The 14,577-nt window shown below is 38.2% G+C and overlaps 1 protein-coding gene across 3 annotated transcripts in view; it reads right to left on the bottom strand.

Moving 5' to 3' along the window:
• Positions 1 to 1,668: 1,668 nt before the first annotated feature.
• Positions 1,669 to 14,577, bottom strand: part of LOC129765231 (uncharacterized) — a 48,572-nt gene continuing 35,663 nt past the window's right edge. For 2 of the 3 annotated variants that reach the window (XM_055765305.1, XM_055765306.1), the window contains exons 2-5: positions 11,093 to 11,555; positions 10,745 to 10,828; positions 3,393 to 3,643; positions 1,669 to 2,200 (exon numbers count right to left, since the gene is read on the bottom strand). In XM_055765305.1, the coding sequence (XP_055621280.1) occupies positions 2,074 to 2,200; positions 3,393 to 3,643; positions 10,745 to 10,828; positions 11,093 to 11,554 (924 nt within the window). In that variant the 5' untranslated portion in view covers position 11,555 and the 3' untranslated portion in view covers positions 1,669 to 2,073. The remainder of the gene's footprint in view (positions 2,201 to 3,392; positions 3,644 to 10,744; positions 10,829 to 11,092; positions 11,556 to 14,577) is intronic. The other variant, XM_055765307.1, reaches the window with a different exon arrangement.

The raw sequence follows: 14,577 nt of genomic DNA, 5'->3' as shown, positions 1-14,577 counted from the left end.
GACATTTTCTGATTCATTCTTCGCACTCATGTTATTCTGAAAATAATGTTTTTCATCTGTTATGTTTGAAATAATGGAGCTAGATTGTAGTGACGTTATCATTATCAAACTGGTGAAACTTGTTGCTAGCTATCGAGAGTGTATTACCTTATTTTGTATATCGTTGCTATAAGCACGGAATATGGCCGAAAAACAGGGGGCCGGTTAAAGAACACTATTTAGGGTTCGGTTTAGGAACACCTTTTGGGAGTCGGTTCGTGTACTACAGGCAAAAGTAGATGTACATTTACATAGCTTATTTTGTTTATCAGACCATAAGCTATCGAGATTGCCTGGTTTTGTAATTTTTCGCCATCTGAAAGAACGTGTAACTCATTTCCCATACCGGTCAAAAATCTATTTTTTCCTTCTTTGGAGCACTGATAACACAAAATGGCGCTAAAACGCTAGAATGGAAGGAGCAGGAAAAAGGTCACCATATAACCAAATTCCAAGCATTGTGACGCCTTTCATTTAACACTAATAAAAATTCGGTAGATAGCGCCATTCCTGAGATCCAAGGGATGGTCGATTCAGGGCCACCGGTCGGATTAGGGCAACCTTCCCCTACATCAAATGCGTCTAATGAAAGAAGCCTTCCGAAGCTTAAACGCAATCTCGCCTGCACAATTTGTTGATCCTGTCAGCTGAATACTATGATCGATTTCGAAGAAGTTATTATAAATTTTGCTGCAATCAGGGCCCGAAGAGTGCATTTCTGATATGTGTGTAAATAATGTTAATAAAGTGTAGGTTTTGAACCGTACAGTACATTTTGAAGAAGTCTGCAATATTATGATTTTTACCCGTTTTTTTAATAACCACAACATAAAGGAAACCCCGAAGAGAGAGGAAATGCAACGAAACACTTCTGCACCAGGTGCGAAATCTCCACTCGTGATTCGGAATGTTTTAGGGATATAGTGATATAAATAATGACAATATAAATGACAATCAATATAGTAAAAAATCTCTCTAGAGCACTGAGAGCAAAAGGCAGACAATCGGATATCCCCGTCCGGGATATCTTAGGTAGCCGTGATCCTGATCTTCTGCTTTATCTATACCTGTTCCTCAGGAACGCCGATGTCAACGTTTAATGATTTTTCCTTCGTTGTGTCCCTGTTTCGTATCCCTCCTATCCGATCTATAAACTTTTACTTAGTCGCGGCAATACATACACACACTCTTTACAGATGCACGGGCCGAAGGTTGTGCAGTCCACTGATGATTCAACAAAAGCCAAAGGTTGTACCGCTCATGACAACTCTACACGAGCTGATGATTGCGCCGGCTAGTGACCATTCTATCCTGGATTCCTCGAGAAGACGCACCACGCTAGATATGGGGTAGAGACTAGGGGGGCGTTGCTGATTAATGGTCAGCTGCATCCCAATAGGAAGTATCCCGTGTCGGGCACAGGTACAGATCATTGAAGACAGCAACATCACAATTACGAAAACACTTGTAATACTAACCTCGAACCAACCGCGAGTAATCGGTTACATATTACTAACATAGTTATAAGGCAAACGTTGTCGAAATATTGAACTCCCGGCCCCGTCAGGTTGACGCCATATGAGCCTTAATAATAATATATATTTTGGATAAAAAAAAAATAGTAAAAAATAGATTTCCGGATTTATTGACAAAACACAATGTTATTTGTTTTGACTTGTAATGTTACATATGTCGTTATTTTTCGATTAAGGTATTTTAATTAAGTCTACATTTTGTAAAAGTTTTGTAGACTTATTTTTTTTCTTCATTCATTACTTCGACGTTGTAGTTTACAAGTTTGGATTGGCGAACATAAATATATGCTTCAACATTTCACGTAACATGTGAAATTTGTTTGTGTGAACTTAAATAAAAACATAAATAAATAAATAAACATGTTTACATAGTTATATGAATAATTAGGACTTAAAAATCATTAATTCGAGCAATATTTGCTGTGGTTCCATCAACCTTAAGTTATTTTCCATTCGTTTCGTTCAAACGCCTTCAGGTAACTTTGGTTTTCAACCAAAATTAAATTTCATTGCAGTCCAAGTACAGCTGTCGACAGTTCAGTCCCATCCGACCATTTCGTCCTGCTTCGTAAAGGGCTTCGAAGGATTTTGAGAACTGTCTTTCGATAACATAGCTAGTAGCGTAGCTGTAAAGAGAGAGAAAAAAATAAGTATGTAATTAAACGAATTTATATAAATTCAACGAGCATTATGAAATGTACTTCAAAGTAATAGCTTTTTTCAAGACAAGGTGAGCATTGTTGAGAAGCACATGTTCACAAATATCTGTGGAAAGCCTCAAGGAGGGTCCTAACGTCTGACAATCTGCTGACAATATTCTATTGGTAGTACTAAGCTTTTCACAAGACTTCACAAGATGCTTTTAGGACTACATTGTTCATACTGCATGTTTCAGTTTGAAAAAAATCATTTGGATTTTGTGTTAGACTGGTTCCAAAAATTATAAGAGTTTCACTCAATATTCATAATTCTCCGATATACTTTTTCTCTTTTGATATACGAGGGTCGTTCAAAAAATAAGTTTCAGTGCCTCAGAAATCGCGGAAAATAAAGTTAGGACAAAAACAAGGTGATTTTCGTAATCTACGTTTTATTTTCTATTTTGCTACATAATCGCCTTAACGTTCGAGGCATTTTTCATAGCGAGTTTTTCTATTCCGATCGCGAAGTGCGTAGCGTCCAACTTTTTGAAGTACGATGTAACTGCGTCACGAATTTCTTCAGTGTTATCGAATCGTTGACCGCCGACATCTGTTTCATCACCGTACTATTGTGAAGTTTCACGCGGCACCATTCTGATTGATAAAATTCAAATGGACTGTGTTCGAGCATCCTCCTTACTCCCCAGACATCGCCTCTAGCGACTATCACTTATTCCCGGTGATGAAACAGGCGTTCGGTGGTCAACGATTCGATAACACTGAAGAAATTCGTGAGGCAGTTACATCGTACTTCAAAAAGTTGGACGCTACGCACTTCGCGCTCGGAATAGAAAAACTCGCTATGAAAAATGCCTCGAACATTAAGGCGATTATGTAGAAAAATAGAAAATAAAACGTAGATTACGAAAATAACCTTATTTCTCGCCCTAACTTTATTTTTCCGTGATTTCTGAGGCATTGAAACATATTTTTTTTAACGACCCTCGTACATTATACATCCATAACATTTAACTTATGTCACACCAGAATGTGTTAATTTGTAAAATTTCTATTTATTTTTTAACTAGCAGAATTTAAAAAAATATTAATCTTCCTCAATTGAATGTAAACTGAAAATAGTGCTAAAGAACAATTGTAAAAAAAATAGGTAACTCACTTTCCTAGTTGGCAGAATATACTAGAACCTCCAATTGCGTTCATGCAGTCATTATTTGCATCGCAAATATGCTTCTGTAGACATTTGTCCTCTGGTTGACGATATGATCGAGCGTAGGTCTTCAACACAATAATACTTGCAATAGCCGCATCGCTGAACGAGTCTTTTTTTCCTAGATTTCTGGCCGCCAACGATCTATGAGAGAACGATGTTTTCAAAGCATCCAGTAGGGTTACGACAATATTGAGGAACTGAAAAGAGATGTGAAATGTGTATCCTATTGAATGATTGGGACATAAACAGTGATATACATTATAGTGAATGGTGTACTGTTATCAATAGATAGACAGTGTATTTCATAATAATGTTGCAATTAGCAATATATTTTATGAATTGATTCATCCTTTTAATATTCCATGACAATGGTGAAATAACGGAAAACCTTTTCTGTATATGAGTAGGACACGCTCCCCTTTATTCCACGTTGCGAATGACGTGATGGCTCAAGTAACGGTGTTCCAGAAAGCGGAATGCGTAACTATAGTTTATCACTAAGTGCGATTTGAAGTCGGGTCCTCATATATTTTCGACCGGGTATCAATAGAGCACATAGCGTCTTGAGAAACTCAAAGATATTATCGGATTACCCGTAGGAACCTACATGTGCTCAGATAGATTTTTTGTCCATTATTTTTTATTGAGCTTCTTCAGAAGTAAAATTTCCCCCAACTTGCATGTATTTGCAATGCCAATTTCCCCAGATACCTTGGTTCAGATGGCTGTGTTAGGGTACACATATCGGTGGGAACAAAAGTTTCCCCCGAACTTGCATGTATTTACAGTGCCAATTTCCACAAGCACCTCGGTTTTGATGGCTGTGTTAGGGAACACATGTTGGTGGGAACAAAAGTACCTCCAACTTGCATGTATTTGCAATGCCAATTTTCCAAGGTAGCTTGCTTCAGCTTGCTTGCTGTGTTAGAGAACACATGTCGGTAGGAATAAAAGTTCCCCTAACTTGCATGTTTTTGCGATGCCAATTTCCACAAATTACCTTTCTTTTGATGGCTGTGTTAGGGAATACATGTCGGTGGGAACAAAAGTTCCCCCAACTTGCATGTATTTGCAATGCCAATTTCCACAGGTTCCTAAGTTTTGATGGCTGTGTTGGGGAAACCGTGAATCGAGCCAATCAAAAATCATTGTTCGACTTCGACTCCGGACATACGGCGAGCGAAGCCGTTCCTATGAATCGCAATTGTTAGGGCCAGTTGTTAATATTAAATAACATGTTAACATCAAAATATGTGGGAAGTTGTATACTAGGATCCGAAGAGATTGGAGTTACATGGGATTGCCGCGGCCAGACCACTCACAAATTTTCGAAAATATCGAGCAGGTCCGTGATGACGTTAATGATAGTTCAAGGTTGTCAACGAGATGTTTGGCCAGAAGATGTTGGAGTTCAGCTTCCACTATGACTACAATGTTTCATTCCTTTGGCTACGCATCGCGCAAGATAGGCTATCACCCATTAAAGGCAGATACGAGGATATTACTAAGAAGAATTGAGCTGTTTCGAGTTATGCAGAAGAGAATCGAGCGCGATAACTCGCTTTCCAGTCTTTATCAATATATGTCCCATACATATAACTTCATTAGATATTAAGAGGGATCGGAAACTATTCCGAACGAGTTCCGCAATTATCATTCCTTCGTATTTTGGAATCGTCATGGCGTGATTCACTGGGAGTTATCGGATACACGCGAGACAGTCGATCGGAATCGATATCAGTATCAGCTTAGCACAATGACTAACAAGTTATCCTATGTCTATCATACACTGCGCTTCACAACTATAGAACCACTTTTTTTTTAGTGTCCAGAAATATGTAAGGAGTCAGTTGAATTGAAGTACAGGGTTTTCCATTTCGGGCTTCCGAAAGTATACAGCCCTGCGCTGACAACCGTTTGACATAGCTGTCAACCAAAGCGTCATATCGTTAGTTGAATGTCTGCCATTTTACAATATGGATCGTTTTAGCATCGCACAACGTGTTAATTTTGTTAAATTATACTATAGAAATGATGAAAAACCGGCAAATGTTTTTCGAGCATTACGGACGGATTTTGGTCGTCATGGACGGCCTACAGAGCACACAATCGCTAATGTAGTGCTTAAACTCAAACAAACTGGATCCGTAGCGGATATTGTGAAACCTGTGCATCATCGTAATGTGCGTTCGACCGAAAATATTGCTGCTGTTGCTGCCAGTGTGGAGGATGACCCGAATGTTTCGATTCCACGGCGTGCTCAGCAATTGGGCTTATCAAACACATCATTGTGGCGAATTTTGCATTTGGACTTGCACCTACATCCATATGAAGTCCAACTGGTACAAAAATTAGAGCATGGTGACCATGGAATGCGTCGGGCATACGTCGATTGGGTGAACGAACAACAGCAGCAAAATGCTGAATTTTCGCATCAAATTTTCTTCAGCGATGAGGTACATTTCGAGCTCGGTGGCTATGTGAACACTCAAAATTTCCGTATATGGGGCTCAGAAAATCCACACGTGATTGTTGAGAGGCCATTGCATCCGCCAAAAGTCACTGTTTGGTGCGCATTATGGTCTGATGGAGTCATCAGGTCGTATTTCTTTGAAAATGAGGACGGCGAGACGGTAACTGTGAATGGTGAGCGCTATGGCCGCATGTTAACCGATTTTTTTTGCCACAAATTGAAGATATGGATACGGATGACATGTGGTTTCAGCAGGACGGCGCCACGTGCCACACAACACGACCAAACATGGCCATATTGCGAACGAAATTTGAGGGACGCATAATTTCGCGTTTTGGTGATGCCAATTGGCCGTCCAGATCATGCGATTTGAACCCGCTTTTTTTTGTGGGGTTATGCGAAAGACCGTGTCTATGCCAACTTTCCGCAAACTTTTGAACATTTGAAAGACAACATTCGTGAAGTTATGACCGTGATACCGCCCCATATGTGCCGAAAAGTCATCGAAAATTACCTGTTCCGGATCAAGGTGTGCGAGGAAGCCCTAGGTGGACATTTGAATGATGTTGTATTTCACACATAATGACATAAACCAAACTTTAATTTGAAATAAAAGTTTCATCGAAATTCGAATTCTAAGTGTGTTTTATTTCAATTTACTTTCGGAATTTTAAGTTGGAAAACCCTGTATATAGTGTTGGATATAACAATTATCTTCATTTAATAGACTGACCATTTGAACGTTATTGTTGTGTTCAGACGCGAAACACTCGAAAAACAATAATTCCAGTGTTTCATAACTATCCTTTACAAAGTTAACGCCAATTTCACATGAATTACAACAGGTTTCTTATTCGTAGGTCACCTTTAGTTTTCAATCAGTTCAAATAACCCATTCGGGATGGTTTTGACCAAGCTGCGCCATGTTGTAGTGTGTATCTCGTTCTACGCAGAGAATACTACTCATTTAAGCTTTTCAAATCACTCATACTGCTTGTAAGCTGCATATACTATTCATACAATCACTCCTCATAAGTTCTTGATAGGGTTTTGATCTGGTAAACAAGCTGACCAGTCCAGAATCTGAAGCCCTTATTCATCGAACCATGCCATGATTTTCCATGCCATGAAAATATTTTCTAAACGGCCTGGTTCAAATAGCTTTTCATCAACACCAATGTACTGTCAGAAGTGCAATAAAATACTTCAGAATCATTTACTTCTATTTTACATCAGAAACACCGCGCCTGAACACAACAATAAAGTTCAAATGGTCAGTCTATTAAATGAAGATAGTTGTTGTATCCAACACTATATACTTCAATTTAACCGACTTCTTACATATCTCTGGAAACTCAGAAAAAATTAGTGGTTCTATAGTTGTGAAACGCAGTGTATCTCTCCGCTGCTAATAAACCCGTACATTGGTTGAACTATAATGCTCATCCGCAATAAGCGCGTGAGACAGTAGTGAAGGTGCAGGAATTAGGATTTGAGGTATTTGAGCATTCTCCGTACTCACCCGACCTAAGCCCAACAGATGATCACTTTATCAGGTCTATGCACAATCTTATGAGGAACAGTGGATTCAGATCCAATCAGGAGGTAGTGGACTTGATTACGGAGTATTTCAACAGCTTGTTAGATTTGCTAGGGGCATAAGTATCAGAGATGTTGTTAATGATGGGAAACACGTGCCGTACGAACAAAAATGCAAGAAGGCAGGAATATGACATAAAAGGAAAGAAACAAGAGAGGCTCGGAAATAAGCGTCTCGACTGGTTTCTCTTATTTCAACAATTCATTCTACGCCCTAATTTATGCACCGTGTGCGCAGGCTGACGAATCTTACTAGGCGGAGCACAGTCTCGTCAGCCTGCGTGTTAGGTGTACGATGGAGTGCATGATGGAAAACGTGGCGTAAGAACGTTTTGTCTGCATGTGAGATGTGGTGAAATAGTCATGCAGTTTCTCCAGTTGATGTCAGATATAACAACGCACGCATGATGGGGCATCTCTTCTGTGTGGAAAGCATGAAAGTATTGATAAATATTCTATCCAGCGTGGTACCAGACACTTAGGAGCCGATTGGCCGTTGAGGATTAAATTTTTTTAAACAAACTAATACTGATAAGTTGATTAAGTAGGAGGAAACTTATCCACTTCGCTGCGGAGCAGCTATTTCTATATATTCCTTGCTAAGGTGTGAGGTTTGTGATGCAGTTCTTGTTTTTTTCAAGGACTGTTGCGAGTATTGCATCACGCTACGCCACTGACTGCCAGAAATGATTGATCATCTGATTATTGACGATCGCGGGAAAACATAATGGAATTGGAAATGACGCGTGAATAGCATACATCCCGCACATAGGATTACGATGAAATAATTACACAATCCCTTTATCCTTGTCTTCAGCAACGTTGAAAAATTGGGATTAAATTACCTAAGAAATTAATTAGTTTTACTCCAACCATACACCAGTGTGAATCTAGAACTATTAAAAAATCTGAGTTATGGAGAGAGATAGAGAGAGATATTATGTGTATTTTACAACATAAAGTTTATCGGTGCTATCACTAAAGCTTCATGTACAGAGTGTATTAGAAGATGTAGAATAAAGTTTGCAAGCAAGCTATAATTGACATAGAGCAATTACACGTCAAATCAGCAGGCCGCTGCCCTGACCTTCACCTATTTTTCTCAAACTTTGTATATATGGTGGCAGCTACTGCAAATCACGTGAATAAGGGTGACATCATAAGCGCAACCATCGTTGAAATGTATCGATGGTTTGGGCCAGTTATGAAAACAATCTTTAGACATTCTTAGAATACTATAAAAGCCCGAAGAACTATCGAAGCAGTAAGTGCGGTCTACTGTCTCCAACTAGTACGGTGCTGCCTCTCTACTATGAGTCGTATTTCGTCAAAAATAGTTTTATCATCTTGAACTTTTTGAATTTTCTACACAACTGCTACATGACATGACTGCATTTTGCATATGAAAAAAAATACATATTTTAGATATTGCAAATTATTTTTTTTCCGTAAATAAAAAGGATACTAATTTTTTTCTCAGTGTATATTTTTTCATGTTTAAACATCAGTACTCCACAACTCTTTCTCAGACACTATTTCGGTACGACTCATAGTTTTTGAGATAAAAGTTATCATATTTCTCTTACCAAACGATACTTTCTATTGAAAAGTTACACTTGAGTCGAAAAATTCCCAAATGCTCTGAAAAACTCATATTTCCTCCAACTCAAACGGAATACAAACTATTATTCGAATAAAAAATACTCATGTTTTGTCATTTGTCGATTCCATTTGATGGACTTAGAATGCAAGGGGTCTAAGTGACTTGATCGATTTCTCTTCATCAACTTTTTCTTTAGTTAATGAATCAACTGCAAAAATGTTCCAAATTAAGTTTGCAATATAATTCGATAGTTGAGATTCTGATCTGTCTTCCACATTGTCAAATACAGCTGGGAATGTATTTGCAGCTAAGTTATAACCAAAAGAGAGAGTCGATGTAGAGAAATCGATCAAATCACTTACACCCCTTTCATTCTAAACCCCACATTTGGAAATGCTCATTTCTAAAACGTTTGAAAACAGCTACATGCAAATGGAGAAATCAAGGTAAAACTGGATTCCCCACATTTCAAAGACCTCCCATGTTTTTGCAACTACAAATCGTTACAGAACTTCTGTTAAACTCTACATGAACCTTTCTACAGTATCTGTTAATCATATTTTGAGTAGAACTTGAATTTATTTCCAATGAAAACTAAAATTGAAGTTTTCATTGGAAATAAATTGGAGTGTGGGTAAGATCGACACCCTATCGGGGTAAAACCAACAGCATTATAGAAGCGAAGGAAAACCAGTTACTATAATTTCAGGGTACTAAGAGGCTATCAATGCTATCCAGCAAAACCACCTACTGTCTCACAAAATACACTGAACAATTATCTGAGATGAATTCGATTCATCAAAAGTATCGCATTTTACAAAATATTCCGACTTAAACACTTGAGTTCCACTAGCGAAATTCTACACGGATTGTCTTCTGTTTGCTGACCGGTTTTGTTTTGATTGCAATTGATTTCCGCAACTGTAGTGTGACAGGGCACATCGTAAATTTGCAAAATATCGCTTCTAACTGAAAAATCAGAGTGGTGTCGGTTTCACCCTGATTAAACCTATGCTGATTTCGAGCAAGACCGTCGAATGGCTAAGAAACTTCGATGCGATAGTGCTTGGGATTCAATTGAACGTTCGATGAGAATTACATAATAGAGTCTATTATATCAATCGATCGGAAAGCGAAGTTTAGTGAGATTTCGCCGTAAGATCGAGGGGGAAATCTACTAAATGAAAGTTTACATATGAAAAATCTTCAGCAAGCTGGATGCCACGCTTGCTTACAAACGATCAAAAACGGGAACGTGTAATCATTTCACAGCAATATTTGAACCGTTGAACCATAATAAGGTATAATGCTAGGTGAAATGTATTGAGCTAAACAATGATTATTTGTCATTATCTCATTGTTAATACAGGAAACTTTGAAGTACATTTAGAGCAAATATCGTATGTATGGAACGGTGTGCGAATCAACGTTTTTAGGACCTCAAGTTGAGAGATAAGAGTTTTCGAGCAAGTAAATCACACAAACGACACACAAAGATTTAATCGCTAAAACAGAAGCATTTGTTTTTCTCTTTTTGCTATCGACCATAACCATTCAGAAATGTATTTACAATGTTAAATTGAATAAATAAGCTACAAGCTCTCTTTGTTCCACGATACGTACCTCTCCTGCTTGCTTGGCCATAGTATTCACTTGGTCTGGGTCCTTTGCACCGAACATTGCTGTAAACACGGCCGCGAGAACATTCTGTGTTTTTGAAAAATAAGAAAAACAGTCCAAAAAATTCGTGCTGATAACCAATTTCTACTATTTCACAAAAATCTATGTTACCTATAAGTTAAATATGTAATATGGGCTAGTTATTGCGTTCAAAATTATTCATCTATAGCAACTCCTAATTTTCTCTATCAGATACCATATATTAAGAAAAGATTTTCCCCAGTAATTAGTATCACCAATTTCCGTTCATATAGACAATGTTCATGTCATATCAATTGAAAATAATTATACCTGCATCGGCGAGTTTCCGTTATCCACTTTATCAATACCGTCGCTTGCACCTCCTCCTCCGAGAATGGCAGTGATGATTTTCAGTCCTACTGAGATTACATTAGCCCATGGCGATTGAGAGAAACTTCCACTGTTATCGATGTCATCGGACTTGGTTGGAGCCGTATTTCCGCCATTGAACATCATCTGCATGAGCACTCCCAACATATTAGACCAAGAAAAGCCTCCGTCTTGAATCTGGTTTGTTTGAATATCATCGATGTCATCCAAAGCCACTTTTTTGATACTATTTGGCTTTTCTGCAAACTTTCGGTTCAATTGTGGGTTTGTGTAGTAATTGTGTTGTTCTTGGGATTGTGATGGAGCAAACACATTATCATATTGGGGATACGTGTTTGTAAGAACCAAATTACAAATGAGAATGGATAATATCATCCAGCCTGTTGCGATATTCGATAACATTCTGCAATGAAAAGAAAAATATGAAATTGGTAATGCTTCTTCATGCACAGCTAACCGAAAACTATATTACAACGATTCTTTTCAAGATCACCAACAAAAAAAAACACAAAAGAAAAACTTTTAGCAATCTTTCAAAATATCCAATCATTGAGTATTAATTCATAAGCAACTTCCAAGGAATATTTACCAACAGTAATCCTACGTTTACCTTGCGGTTATTCACGGATACAACCTAGCTCTATTTTTTTTGTGGCGTTGTGATAGTACTCATGTCTCTCACTTAGGCAGACATGTTTGAATTCGGTGTAAGAGTATTGTTCCACCGTTAAGTTGGACCGGACAGTGGAAACAGTTGGTATGAACACTGTTTTGTTTATGAATATCACAAATAGTCTGATGGATGGAGTGAGACAAGGACTCGGACCATGAATCGAAAATAACACACAGGGATGGTCAATTGAAGACCTTGAGTTTTAAACTCTCGATTGATCGCTTATTAAGCGAACGTGCAATTAATGTTGCTACGAAACCCCTTCGACCATTTCGAATGTTCGGATAATTTTTGACAGCATCTTTTTGTATGTGTTTTGTCTCGTCTTAGTTTTGAACCTATTCAAAAAAAATCTAAGGGGTTGTATCTAGGACACTACCGCATATTTTCGACGTGGAACTACCCAATTATATTATGCAATCCATTTGTTTACCACTTCGAATATTATTTTAGAATGCATCGAAATTTTTGTAATAGATTATGTTCTTCGTTACGAATAAATTCGATGACCGTCCTTTTACGTCCTTTTATGTCTAGGACTACCAAAATATGTGAACGCAAGAATTGTCAAACGATCATTGTATTTTACATTTTCCTCTGAAATTATTACATATCTCATGTTTACGTAGTTCTCGAACCGCGAAAGCTCATTCACCTCTAGTGTCTGAAATAACTATTTTCCCAGGCTTCTCAGTTTAAAAGTACGTTTTATAGAAACATATTCCGGTCTACACAACGACAAGCGAGTACAAAAGTACTCAACACCAAAAAACACCTCCGACCTGCATGTATCTGCAAAGCGAATTCGCCCAGGCACATTTATTTCGAAGTCCGTGTTAGGGAAACACAGCTCGGAGGGAACAAAAATACCCCCGACTTGCATGTATATTTGCAAAGCGGATTTCCACAGGGCGTTTAGATAACGCTTGACATTTTACAGTTATTCTATTGTTCATCTCATGAAAAACAACATTTGATTAATTGTGATAGACGCCTAGAAATATTTCCTATCAATTGATGCAAACATCTTTCCGATCTTGCTCGAGTTATAAGCATTCGAAATACGGGTAGGGTTGGCACACAAATCGGCAGAACAAATGTATGAGAAGGAAGTTCTTCCAGTTTTCATGAATTTAAACCGTTTAGAGATTACCGAATTGTAATATATAACATATCAAACAAATCTTGGAAAATTTCCGTTTCGATTGGTATGTAAATCATGAGAATTCGTTCACAGTGAAAATAGTTATTAACGTTAACTTTATTTCATAAAAACGTGACCTGTTTTCTGATTTGGCACCCTTCCTGAAAGACGTAGTTCTACGTCAAAAAATGTTCATAGCATATGTGTCTGTATTTTGAGTGACAAACAAAAAAAGGCCCGGACGCATTCCGAATGTCAACTGTGGCATAGAGTGAGGCTACGTATATCGGCGGTACAAAATTTTCTTAAAGGCCGAAAAGATGTGAAACGTGAAGAGCGTGTCCGACGCTCGAGCAAGTCAGCAACAGACGAAAACAATAATGAAGTACAGAAAATAGTATTGGCCAATCGTGAGATAATATACGGAGAAAAAATGGAAATATAAATTTCAAAAATACGTAACGTAATATAAAGAGATTATCGAAAAGTAATCTCAAACATTTGATACGTTTTTGCTAACAAACTGGTACATATTTTATGGACGTGTATTCACAGCATGTGTTGTTTTAAAAACATAACAGTAGGTCACTTGTTTACATACAATCAAATCTCGGAAAGGATCAAAATTTGCCCGGGAGTGTGAACGAATAATTGAGATATTTGGCAATAGCTGTTCCCTGGAAGAAGTGGACGAAAAAACCAGTTCTAGTGACCCCGGATTGGATCAGACAAAAAGAATATTCGAGACAAGGCCAAGAAATTTGGTACCAGCATCAGTATATTCCAGCGTATCAAGAAAAGACATGATCTGAAAACCTACAAGAAGCAGAATATACCCAAACAAGCTTCGGAACAGCAATGTAGTGATAAATACGATCCACCCATTCCTGAAGCCAGGAAGGTCTAACTGTGGTTTTTGATTGGATCGACAGGCAACCATCTACTTTGAGTTGTTCCCCTGCGGTCAAACTCTGAAGTCTGAACTCTGAATTGGACCGCCTGAAGAGAACAATCGCCTAAAAGCGGCCAACTTTGGCCAATAGACAAGAAGCTGATGTTCTATCCAGAATACACCAAGTCAAACAAGCCGATAGCCAGCTCAGCCAGCCTTCTTAAAAACACGTTTCCATTAATAATGTTTTTTAGAGCCCCCGCGGACTACCGACTTTTGTCAGTCGACTTAATTAGTACGGAGCGATATGCGATAGATTCCTTCATACCCATTCATCTGAACCCATAGTAACAATATGCAACCGAGATTAGTACATTACACGCGCGCCAGGATAAATGATAGTGCGCGCGAAAATTCGCCAGACCGAAAAACCTCCGCTCGCGGATAATCGGGGTTCTACTGTGTATGTTTGACAGTGGGGGACCATATCATAGGAGATGAGTCCCTGTCCTTCCCATCAAACACAAAGCAAAACCATCCTGTCAATTCATCCTGGCAACTTATTTTTCGTTATCACATTCTCGTTTTCTTACTAAGCGCACGTTCATGGGTCCAATCGCAGAACTGTTCATTGATTGATCTTCTAATCTACCCTTTAAAATTAAATTTTACTATAAAATTATGAATTATTATATTTATTATTATTTATTATATTT

Source organism: Toxorhynchites rutilus, chromosome 2 (genome assembly GCF_029784135.1).
Source record: "Toxorhynchites rutilus septentrionalis strain SRP chromosome 2, ASM2978413v1, whole genome shotgun sequence".
Taxonomy (NCBI): domain Eukaryota; kingdom Metazoa; phylum Arthropoda; class Insecta; order Diptera; family Culicidae; genus Toxorhynchites; species Toxorhynchites rutilus.
The sequence above is the reverse complement of the archived record's forward strand: the minus strand, read 5'-3'. Positions and strand labels throughout refer to the sequence as shown.